Below are 12,970 nucleotides of genomic sequence, written 5' to 3'. Positions count from 1 at the left end.
CTTGTGCACCAGTCGCTGAAGGTAAGCATGCAGGTGCAGCAGGCGGTTAAGGCAGCAAATGGTATGTTGTCCTTCGTAGCGAGAGGGTTAGAGTACAGGAGCAAGGATGTCTTGCTGCAGTTGTACAGGGCCTTGGTGAGACCACATCTTGAGTATTGTGTGCAGTTTTGGTCGCCTTATCTGAGGAAGGATGTTCTTGCCATGGAGAGAGTGCAGCGAAGATTCACCAGACTGATACCTGGGATGGCAGAAATGACGTATGAGGAGAGATTGGGTCGATTAGGCTTATATTCGCTGGAGTTTATTAGAATAGAGGGGATCTCATTGAAACTTATAAAATTCTAACAGGACTAGACAGACTAGATGCAGGAAGGCTGTTCCCGATGGCGGGGGAGTCCAGAACCAGGGGTCACAGTCTAAGGATAAGGGGCAAGCCATTTAGGACTGAGATGAGGAGGAATTTCTTCACCCAGAGAGTGGTGAACCTGTGGAATTCTCTACCACAGAAGGCAGTTGAGGCCAATTCATTAAATATATTCAAGAAGGAGTTAGATATATTTCTTAAGGCTAAAGGGATCAAGGGATATGGGGAGAAAGTAGCAGGGACAGGGTACTGAATTTGGATGCTCAGCCATGATCTCATTAAATGGCAGAACGGGCTCGAGGGGCCGAATGGCCAATTCTGCTCCTATCTTCTATGTTTCTATATTTTGTTACTTGACAAATTCCTCTGATTTGTTTGGCAGAGTCCATTCCTGCTTTGTCATTTTTGCACCTCAACATCTGACCTGGTCACACCATCAAATTTTACATTCTTTGCCATTCAATTGGCTGGACTGCCTTTTAAATCAAATTGCTGTTATTCATAAAACAAAAACTTGTACCCATCTCCAAAATGTATGGGGAGAGCTGGGAGGCAGAAGAAACAAGTCAATTATTTTTGAACTTGAAAGATTAGAGGGTGGCAACAATTAAAGTTAAAATAATGGGCCTGAATTTACTGAAAACTTGCGGCATCTATGGCGTATGCCTTTATTATAGTGCAAAAATTCCAGGAAATTATGGCATGAGTGAGTTATGCCATGCCAGAATTTGCTGGGACTTTTGCGCTGCTCCACAGGGACGCTCACTGAAAAAGTTGAACAGCTAATTATCAAAGCTCCACACCCATTAAAATCAATGGTGAGATCGAATTTGCTGAATTAATGGCACAGCCACTTAGACCACTGCAGAATGGCACTGGAGGGCTCAGAATTAGTAAAGCATGCAATTGCTCAGCAGGTTGCCCGAGGGTACTGACTTGTTCTAGGAACTTAATTGAAATCCTAAACCACAATTAAGTAATAAAATAAGTGTTTTGACAGCCAGGGATGTTCTGATTTTCCCCCGACTGATATTTTTATATTACTATTTAGCGAGCTTGTACGCTAAGCATGGATTCATATAATGAAATATGACTGAGGATCGCACACAGTTCAGCAGACAACCCTATGCATACTGGTCCTTTCTTAACAGCGATTTATATATTTATACTCAATCAAATTAAACACGACCTGGATATTTAGTCCATACACACTGAAACCCATCACCATGTTATCAGATTGAAGCCATTGCTCCAAAACATTTCCCTGTTAAATAACCTGTTGTTCCGTTCTGTGTTGGACCTTGGTACCTTGGATGTGTATCAGACATTGGCTGCGCCGCTCCCGATCCACCGCTATATGCTTGCTGCGGCGTATTCTAATTATTTTTCCAGCAAATTGTGGCATGAATTTGCCACTGGGCTAATAAAAATAGACACAGACTGAGGTAGAGGAAACTGAGGAAGGAAAATAGGACAGAAAGAGTTTACTTTTATGTAAACTTAAAATTATATTTCTAGGTCGAGATCAATATCACAACAACACAGAATCAAAGAATGGTTACAGCACAGGAGGCGGCTATTCGGCCAGTCATGCCCGTGCCGGCTCTCTGCAAGAGCACTTCAGCTAGTCCCACTCCCCCGCCCTTTCTCTGTAGCCCTGCAGATTTTTTTCCTTCAGGTACTTATCTAATTCCCTTTTGAAAGTCACAATTGAATCTGCCTCCACCACCCTTTCAGGCAGTGCATTCCAGATCATAACCACTTGCTATGTAAAAATATTATTCCTCATGTCGCCTTTGGTTCTTCTGCCAATCACCTTCAATTTGAGTCCTCTGGTTCCTGACCTTTCTGCCAATGGGAACAGTTTCTCTTTATCTACTCTGTCTAGACCCCTCATGATTTTGAACACCTCTATCAAATCTCCTCTCTACCTTCTCTGCTCGAAGGAGAACAACCCCAGCTTCTCCAGTCTATCCACATAACTGAAGTCCCTCATCCCTGGAACCATTCTTGTAAATCTTTTCTGCACCCGATCTAAGGCCTTCACATTCTTCCTAAAGTGCGGTGCCCAGAATTGGACACAATACTCCAGTTGAGGCCGAACCAGTGTTTTATAAAAGGTTCATCATAACTTCCTTGTTTTTGTACTCTATGCCTCTATTTTATGAAGCCCAAGGTCCCGTATGCTTTTTTAACCACGTTCTCAACCTGCTCTGCCAGCTTCAATGATTTGTGCACATATACCTCCAGGTCTCTCTGTTCATGCACTCCCTTTAGAATTGTATCCTTTAGTTTATATTGCCTCTCCTCATTCTTCCCACCAAAATGTATCACTTTGCACTTTTCCGCATTAAATTTCATCTGTCACGTGTCCACCCATTCCACCAGCCTGTCTATGTCCTCTTGAAGTCTATCGCTATCCTCCTCACTGTTCACTACACTTCCAAGTTTTGTGTCATCTGCAAATTTTTAAATTGTGCCCTGTACACCCAAGTCTAAGTCATTAATATATATCAAGAAAAGCAGGGTTCCTAGTACCGACCCCTGGGGAACACCACAGTGTACCTTCCTCCAGTCCGATAAAAAAAAACGTTCACCACCACTCTGTTTCCTGTCACTTAGCCAATTTCGTATGCATGCTGCCACTGTCCTCTTTATTCCATGGGCTTCAAACTTTGCTGGCAAGCCTATTATGTGGCACTTTATCGCACGCCTTTTGGAAATCCATGTACACCATGTCAACTGCATTGTCCTCATCAACCCTCTCTGTTACTTCATCAAAAAGCTACACATGCCATTTAAGTGGTTTTATTCCTGTAATATCTGTGTTTGGTTCAGCTTCATGATATGCAAGCTGAAAACTTAAAATGCAGCTGACCGAGAAGGACAATCATTTTACTGGACCTCCCAGCAGTCAAAGGTTTAGTAGCGGCAGTTTGGAGGCAAAATACTTCAAAAATGTAGTCAGATTTCCAAAAAGGAAAAAAGTGTCATTTCATTAGAAATAGGATACAAAGACATTCTGAAATTTCAGCAATAAATCACTTTTTTCCTCAAATGAACCTTGATTGGTTGTTGAAAGTCTAATTTGCAGTGTACTGTAGTACACTAGAGACAGAATTATACCACTGTCTGGCATCGAGAACACAGCGTTTAACTGCTATACAATTTCTCCAATTAGATAGTACCACAGGCCCCATCAGCAAGTGCTTTCCATTATCAATTTCTAGCCACTTAACAGAACACTTCTTGTAGTCCCCTTTAGTGAAGGTATTGACTTCTGCGTTTGGAGTTGATATATTACTCATACCAATATGCATCTTTTCTTATATGGCTGTGGCAATTCACTTCTTTGCTACTCTTTGCTTTGCATATTTGGAAGCCCCAGCTTATATTCTATTTATGTTTTCATTGTGATTGGATGTATATAGGAAATGCACGATAACAAATAACTGGCACTTAAATTTAATTGTTGGGTTCAGATAACAAACTACAGGAACACCAGCAAAATGCTGAATTCAAGACTTAATTTCACTGTTAGCAAATTATAATTTATAATATACATAAATAGCCTGTATTCATAGGCAAACATAGAAGATAGGAGCAGGAGTAGGCCATTCGGCCCCTCGAGCCTGCTCCGCCATTCAATGCGATCATGGCTGATCATCCAAATTCAGTACCCGGTCCCTGCTTTCTCCCCATACCCCTTGATCCCTTTAGCCTTGAGAAATGTATCCAACTCCTTCTTGAATATATTTAATGAATTGGCCTCTACTGCCTTCTGTGGCAGAGAATTCCACAGGTTCACCACTCTCTGGGTGAAGAAATTCCTCCTCATTTTTGTCCTAAATGGCCTACCCCTTATCCTTAGACTGTGACCCCTGGTTCTGGACTCCCCGACCATCGGGAACATTCTTCCTGCATCTAGTCTGTCCAGTCCGGTCAGAATTTTATAAGTTTCAATGAGATCCCCCCTCATTCTTCTAAACTCCAGCGAGTACAAGCCCAATCGACCCAATCTCTCCTCATACGTCATTCCTGCCATCACAGGCATCAGCCTGGTGAATCTTCGCTGAACTCCTTCCATGGCAAGAACATCCTTCCTCAGATAAGGTGACCAAAACTGCACACAATACTCAAGGTGTGGTCTCACCAATGCCCTGTACAACTGCAGCAAGACATCCTTGTTCCTGTACTCAAACCCTCTCGCCACGAAGGCCAACATACCATTTGCCTTCTTAACCGCCTGCTGCACCTGCATGCTTACCTTCAGCGACTGGTGCACAAGGACACCCAGGTCTTGTTGCACTTCCCCTTCTCCCAATCTATTGCCATTCAGATAATAATCTGCCTTCCTGTTTTTGCTACCAAAGTGGATAACCTCACATTTATCCATGTTATATTGCATCTGCCATGCTTCTGCCCAATCACCCAACCTGTCCAAATCATCCTGGAGTATGATATCCTGAACACTGGCGTACTGTGGCTGCAGTGTGTACCACCTCCCTAACCCGCGACCTCTTCCACCTAGAAGGACAAGGGCAGCAGGTGCATGGGAACACCACCACCTCCAAGTTCCCCTCCAAGTCACACACCATCCTAACTTAGAAATATATCGCCAATCCTTCACCATCACTGGGTCAAAATCCTGGAACTCCCTACCTAGCAGCGCTGTGGGAGTACCTTTACCACACGGACTGCAGCAGTTCAAGAAGATGGCTCACCACCACCTTCTCAAGGGCAACTAGGGATGGGCAATAAATGCTGGCCTTGCCAGCGACGTCCACATCCCATAAACGAATTTTTAAAAAGTTATACTTTAGTCCCCTACCTTTCTTACCAGTATACAGACATGCTTATTGAAGAGAGATGGTAAGACAGGTAAAAATAACTAATGTATGACCTAAAATTATGTGGCATTACAGCGACCACAAAATATCAGTTCCCTATCCCCACCCAGCTAGATAAGCGTTTTTCATCTTATATTAATGTACTTATTCAATAAGACTTTGTTATTTTCCATATTCCCCAACAGTCAGTATTATAAAGAAGTTATTCAGGTAACAAGAAATGACAGAATACAAAAGAAAAAGCAGTTATTACTCCGATTTATCGTAGAGTCTTGTCATTCAGGTAGACACCAACTACAGGAAACTTCAATTACAGCACAGAAGGGTAGGTTTGTGCAGCATCCTTTCAGTGTTCTCCTATGAATACGGACTAATATACACAGCAGTTTGTCACATTTCTGTGTAATGCATACAAGAGCAACTATCAAAACTAGCATGAACAAAAAGAAGTTCGTTTACATTCAATAACTCAAAGCAATGAGAAATAATACTTCTTTTTGACGAGATTGCTTACAAACAGAGAAAGGACAATCTATTGCATGCATTGAGGGTCAGTAAAGCACTTATGGACATACCAGCTGACAATCTCAATTCACAATCTCAATTCACATAATAAATCAGTAGGCTATAGTAATTTAATATTTTGATGCTCAAACATAACTCTCCAAAGTTTACAAGACCAAATGACTTGTAAAGCACAAAATACAGCCACTTTCCAGCAAATCATGTGTCTTTAGTCAGTATAACTTGGATAATAATTAAGTGCGGCAATTTTGATCTGATTCATCCAGTAACTCTACACAATTTCTAAAAGGTATATTCTAAATTTCACTATATACTGTACAAGCTTTCTTGTAGCTCTGACATTTTTCTCCTGTAACTCCCTATAGCTATTTGCAGCCAAGTGAAGAATACATTAGTTAAAAAAGATGCAGAAGTGCAAGGGCACAATCGCTCAATTTTTCCTTTAGATAAACTTACTCAGCTATCTTTTTCTTAATGAGTAGCTCAGCCATAAAGTCAAGGAAGGTTCCAGGTTCGATCTGTGGTCTGTGCTAAGTTAGCTCTCAGCCAGGGCAGTGGTAGGGCATTACAATTGGCCTCAGTGTCCATGGTGTTGAGACTAATCTGCCAGAGTTCCCACTTCTGATTGGTGTCAAGTGACCCATGCTAGAAGTGAATGGGTGCACTTTGGATGAGGATAGGATTTGGCTCAGCTGCGATTCCCCACGCCCACTTTGGTGTCAAATCACCTGGCAACACTCACTGCCAAGGCTCAGAGATGAATGATGGGCTCTTGGGAGGGGCATCCAGAGAACTGTACTGCACCGAGAACTTCACGCCTTCCGGAGAGGACGAGAGGGGAGAAAATGAAAAATATACAGCAGATTACCATAGGACCATTACTCATACTTCACCATTTTGTCAAAGCTGAGATTTTTATGTCCCACAGATCAGAGTTTTTACTTTTATGCATGTTACACTCTTTACCCAGTGCTAAATTAAGTTAAAAATGAGAAACTTTTGTGGGTGAATCACGGGTGAACACATGCCTCTCAGTTGTCCAGGTGGGTAGGACTGCCCTTGCCTGGTTCCATTCCTAGCTATCCAGTCGTAGCCAGAAAATCACCTACAATGGCTTCTCTTTCTGGTCCCACACTGTTACCTCTGGTGTTCCCCAAGGATCTATCCTTGGCCCCATCCTATTTCTCTTCTACATGCTGCTCCTCAGCGACATCATCCGAAAACACGTCAGGTTCCACATGCACGCTGAAGACACCCAGCTTTACCTCACCACCCCCTCCACTGCCTCTAATGTGTCACGCTGCTTGTCTGACATCCAATATAGAACGAGCAAACATTTCTCCAATTAAATACTGGGAAGACTGAAGCCATTGCCTTCAGACCCTAGCAAAAACTCTGTTCCCTAGCCACCGACTCCATCCCTCTCTCTGGCTGCTGTCTCAGGCTGAACCAGACTGTTCACAACCTTAGCATCCTATTTGACCCCGAGGTGAGCTTCCAACCCTATATCCTCTCCATCACCAAGACCATCTACTTCCACCTCCGTAACATCGCCCATCTCCATCCCTTGCCTCAGCTCATCTGCTGCTCAAACTCTCAGCCATGCCTTTGTTACCTCGAGACTCGACTATTCCAATGCTCTCCTGGCCAGCCTCTCACCTTGCACTCTCCTTAAACTTGAGCTCATCCAAAACGCTGTCGTCCATATCCTAACTCGCACCCAGTCCCGTTCACCCATCACTCCTGTGCTCGCTGACATACATTGGTTCCCGGTCAAGCAATGCCTCGATTTTAAAATTCCTATCCTTGTCTTTAAATCCCTTCCTGGTTTAGCCCTTCCCCATCTCTGTGACCGCCTACAGCCTTACAACTCTCCAAGATCTCTGCGCTCCTCCAATACTGGCCTCTTGCGCATCCACAATTTTAATCGCCCCACCATTGGCGGCCATGCCTTTAGCTGCCTAGGCCCTAAGCTCTGGAATTCCCTCCTTAAACCTCTCTACTACTATCTCCTCCTCCTTTAAGACGCTCCTCAAAGCCTGCGTATTTACCCGTCCTAATATCTCTGTGGCTCGGTATCAAATTTTGTTTGCTAACGTTCCAGTGAAGCACCTTGGGAGGTTTTACTACGTTAAAGATGCAATATAAATGCAAGTTGTTGTTGTTAGACTTGCTGATAACTGCACTTACTTATCCAGTTCTTCCAAACAAGTTTGCTTGAAACAAATTTCTACACATATCAATGTAATTTATAACAGTGCTTTGTATGAATAAAAGTCCAATTAGGATGAAAGAAAATAGCTAATACACTTGTCACTTTGCACGTAATACAATATGCAGTGCAAACGCTGTTAAGATAAATTTAGTTCTCCTATAACCCTCTAAGTATTACAGGAATATGATACAGGTATGAAGACTGTCAGCAAGGACACAGGTTCGAACTGCGTCAATTAATGAAGTCAGCAGTATGATCTGCAATTTTTTGTCAGTTAAAACTTTACTTGTCCACTTTATTGTAGGACCACTCTCTCACACACACACACGACCTTTCAGCTGTCTTCATAAATTTTACTCACATAATACACACGCACACCCAATTGTACAGCCCTTGTTCTGGGACAAAACTGTAAACAATTACATGTATCAACTGGCAGAAGCAAGGATTTTTGCCATTACAGTCCTACAGAGCAGGCTTAATTAACTTGTCATTAAACTAGTCCATCAGTGTTTGCATGACAGTGCTGTATACACATCGGAGCCACTTGTGCAGCTCCCGAGAGGTACCAAGTCCCATAAACATGATCACAGAGCTTTTTGCCTTTTTATTAGCACCTGATGGGAATCACTACTAAGCTGCCCGTGAGCATTTGTCTATTGTTATTAAAAATAAACTTCTAAGTACTTACTTCAGCTCAGTTATTGCAAAACATTTGGGTATTGATTTTGGAAATTCCTAATCATTTTCAACAGCTAAAATAAAATTCTATATACAAGCAGGAGGAACACTGAACGCGTGACACCAGAATAGCAGAACACACACCATCTCACGACTGAATCTATTCAACTCATGAGTTCGAAAAAAAAGCTTCTTTTAAATTCCCACAATTCTAATTTAATTTAACTTTTGGTGGCAACTCTGCCGCCCTCAACGACACATCATTCGGTGACAGAGAGGGCTAGAAGGCAACCAGTTTCCAAGGCCTTTACCAATGTTGTTCTGTAACCAGGCATTGGGAGATGCAAGAGATCAGCCATGTTATCTACATCATAGTGTTAAGAAAAAAAATTACAAAAAAAAGCAGGACTTACAAGACTCTTAAAATTAAATAGAAATGTTCATAATGGAAAACAAAGAAAAAAGGAACCCTTAAAGGCAGGAGTATAGAGTGAACTGCTGTTTTTTCCCCCATTAGTTGACCACTACATATCCAGAGTATAGGTGCAAACCACAATTTTAATAGTCTAGTCATTATTTAGTGTGCAAGATACTGGACACACATTATAAAAAGATGATGGAGCACGAACACCAGGATACCAAAATAGGTACCAACAATCTAACACTGAATAACTTCCCCTGCAGAATTATGAAAATCAAAACATTCTTTAAAAGAGTTCACACAAGAGTTAAATGGTTTAAAACCGCCACAATTTTGGGATGTTGTTTCTCCTCAATATAGCAGCAGGCCAATCTATCAATAATGCTGCCAATAAATTCCAATCTTCTTCAAACATTTACATCAAGTTTTAGTTTAAGGCAATCTTCTCTAAAGATGATAGCCCACATAAAAGGTTATTACACAAATTAGGGCTCATGGGGTTGGGGCCAAAGGATTGGTTAACGGACAGAAAACAGAGAGTAGGGATAAACAGATCTTTTTCAGGTTGGCAGGCTGTAACTAGTGGGGTGCCGCAAGGATCAGTGCTGGGGCCTCAACTATTTACAATCTATATCAATGACCTAGATGAAGGGATCGAGTGTAATGTATCCAAGTTTGCTGATGATACAAAGCTATGTGGGACAGTAAGCTGTGAGGAGAACACAGAGTCTACAAAGGGATATAGGTAGACTAAGTGAGTGGGCAGTAAGGTGGCAGATGGAGTATAATGTAGGGAAATGTAAGGTTATTCACTTTGGTAGGAAGAATAGAAAAACAGAATATTTTTTAAATGGTGAGAAACTTTCAAATGCTGGTGTTGAGAGAGATTTGGGTGTCCTCGTGCAAGAAACAGAAAGCTAGCATGCAGGTACAGCAAGCAATAAGGAAGGCAAATGGCATGTTGGCCTTTATTGCAAGGGGGTTGGAGTATAAGAGTAAGGAAGTCTTGCTACAATTGTACAGGGCCTTAGTGAGACCACACCTGGAGTACTGTGCACAGTTTTGGTCTCCTTATCTAAGGAAGGATATACTTGCCCTGGAGGCAGTGCAACGGAGGTTCACTAGATTGATTCCTGGGATGAGACGGCTGTCCTATGATGTGAGATTATGTAGAATGGGCCGATACTCTCTGGAGTTTAGAAGAATGAGAGATGATCTCATTGAAACATACAAGATTCTGAAGGGGATTGACAGGGTAGATGCTGAGAGGTTGTTTACCCTGGCTGGAGTGTCTAGAACGAGGGGGCAATGTCTCAGGATAAGGGGTCAGCCATTTAAGACTGAGATGAGGAAGAATTTCATCACTCAGAGGGTTGTGAATCTTTGGAATTCTCTGCCCCAGAGGGCTGTGAATGCTGAATCTTTGAGTATATCCAAGGCCGAGATAGATAGATTTTTGGATTCTAGGGGAAATCAAGGGATATGGAGATTAGGCAGGAAAGTGGAGTTGAGGTCGATGATCGGCCATGATCTTATTGAATGGCGGAGCAGTTTTGAGGGGCCACATGGCCTACTCCTGCTCTTATTTCTTATGTTCTTAAATTTGCAATCGGAGGCTTCCCGCGGGCGGATGCCTCCGACCTGCAAAAAATCTACGAATTTACCTGGTGGTCCAGGAGGTATGGAGACTTGCGATCCTGGGCCTCTCCGCGTACGCGTGGGCAGAGGCCCACGTGATCCCAGGGGCGCTTGTGAACCGCATGCGCCCCTGGGATCACGTGGGTCAGCCCAACCAATAAAAGGGAATCCCCATTCATACTTATGAGAGTTCCATTCCTACGGAACTCTCATAAGTATGAATGGGGATCACTTAAAAAATAATTGAACATATGAAATACATTTTTAAAATTAATTAAAATGCCATTTAATTAAATATTTTAAACAAAAATTTATTTTTGAAAAAAATGTATATGTTTTGACAGGGCTAAAAATAAACAACTTATTGGACAGGGATTTTAATGTATAAATGAGTGATATAATTTTATTTTTCTATTTTTAAAAAACTCATGCGTAAGAATTCTTAAACTCAGGCATAAAAATTTCACGGGCAGTCAGCGGGCGGGAGTTGAGCAAATAGCGCAACTCTCCACCCGCAGAGCCCCTTCTCCCGGTGATGCGGAGGATCTGTCAAGAAGATTCTTGACATCGCAAGTTCCAGGTTTTAGCGTATGCGCTTCGCATGCCTAAACCCGGAACTTGCACAGCCCCTATGGGCGCGTACCCGTAGGGGTCGTACGCACCCGTAGGGGTCGCAAAATACAGCCCCAAGTATTCACCAACTAGATAAGCCATCCTCATTATTTAAGTGATGAAGGTTCTGACGAAAGGGCATCAACCTGAAACATTAACTTTGTTTCTCTCTCCACAGATGCTGCCTGACCTGCTGAGTATTTCCTGCTTTTATTATTGAAGTTTTATTGATTTCATTCACTCTACCCTGGTTCAGAGGCAAAAGAAAACATTCTTTCAAAGTTTCATTCCCTGCCTGCTTTGTGACTTTTATGTTCCTCACCATAATGGTGGCAAAGAATATAGTCAGCAGGCATATGAAATGTCAAGACAGGTTAAATTATTTTTATAATAAAGCTTTGTTACAGTTGTAGTTTATGAATCAAATGTTACTAGAATGAATAATGAGCAGAATCCAAAAAAAAAGTATTCTATACTGCCTGCAATGGCAAATTGTTTTGGAACACAACATTTACAATCAAATCTCATTAACCCAGATGCCCGCCCAGCTACTCTGCTTTCTGTCTTACAAAGTGCTCTAGTTTGTCTTATTTAGCTTGCTTTTGACAACCAGCTGTTGAATACAAGTACAAAAGATGGAGGTCAACTAGCACACGTTAATGAGGGTCCTTGGTACAATGCTGGTACTTCTGCACTATGAATAGCTCCACAAATGCTCAAGTGCCCGTCTTAACTCATGTACAATAGAGATAACTAGGAAAGAGAAAGAGCCCAGCCAGCCTTTCCAGAATGTCACGTCAGGTCTGAGCAGTCTGAAAACACTCTGCTGGTACCTAAAAATAACAGTAAACATTACCATGCAGACTGCAAGCAAGATTCAGCAGCATTATCCTAAGCACTTAACACTTCATCAAGTCAGGATTAACACCCACGACTTATTAAAATACACATGTATGATCAAAGAGAATGAAATGCATGATTTAAAAAAACTGTTGGCAAGGAAGGCAATAATAATTTACAACACAGTGATGTACAGAAGGAACAAACACAAAAGTCTTGCAGCAGAAACAATTGTACTTTCCATGGGATGCCCTGAACGTTTAAAAAAAAACTTAATCAGAGTTCATTTGAATGTTTAGAGAAAGTGCAGATGTTCCTGCCTATGCTCTCAAAATAATAAATTATAACCACTAAGAGGGAACATCTGTATAAGCCTGGAAGCACAAACTGTACAGAGCTCTTGCCTGGCCAGGACACTGCCTGGATAGAACCAACATAAACTGACCCAAGTGACTTGCCTGTTTTCACTGGGCCACTGTTAGCAGTTTCCTTCCAGTGTACTAAAGACAGCGGCATATTGCAAAGTACTGCATCTCAGGGGGGATGAAAATAAGAAAGCATTTCTCTGAAGACCAACTTGTTCAGTTATTAAAGATAGATAGAACTTGCATTTATATAGCACCTTTCACAACCTCTGTACGTCCCAAAGTGCCTTAAACTGGCTCCAGCACACTATGTCACCCTCATGACAGACTGTCATGAGGCAGTAATAGGAAATGCAAAAAGAGCCAAACATCCTCATTATACATGTACTACACTTCAGTGGCTTCATTCCATCTTCACAATATCATTCCCAAAATTGTAGTACAGCATTCCTGGTGCCA

At 42.1% G+C, this 12,970-nt stretch overlaps 1 protein-coding gene across 13 annotated transcripts in view; it reads right to left on the bottom strand.

The window, feature by feature from the left end:
* Positions 1–12,970, bottom strand: part of LOC147121275 (AT-rich interactive domain-containing protein 1B-like) — a 673,710-nt gene that overhangs the window by 493,577 nt on the left and 167,163 nt on the right. For 2 of the 13 annotated variants that reach the window (XM_085981512.1, XM_085981514.1), the window contains exon 1: positions 1,673–1,761. The exons of 10 other annotated variants lie outside the window; for them this stretch is intronic. Coding sequence is in view for 1 of the 3 variants with exons in the window: in XM_085981511.1 (XP_085837637.1) it covers positions 1,641–1,769 (129 nt within the window). In the remaining 2 variants the exon portion in view is untranslated. Of the gene's footprint in view, positions 1–1,640; positions 1,833–12,970 lie in introns of those variants that run through there. One more of the 13 variants, XM_085981511.1, reaches the window with a different exon arrangement.

This window comes from Somniosus microcephalus, chromosome 3, assembly GCF_052327205.1.
Source record: "Somniosus microcephalus isolate GS21.2 chromosome 3, FLI_Smic_1.0, whole genome shotgun sequence".
In the NCBI taxonomy this organism is placed as follows: Eukaryota; Metazoa; Chordata; class Chondrichthyes; order Squaliformes; family Somniosidae; genus Somniosus; species Somniosus microcephalus.
The sequence above is the reverse complement of the archived record's forward strand: the minus strand, read 5'-3'. Positions and strand labels throughout refer to the sequence as shown.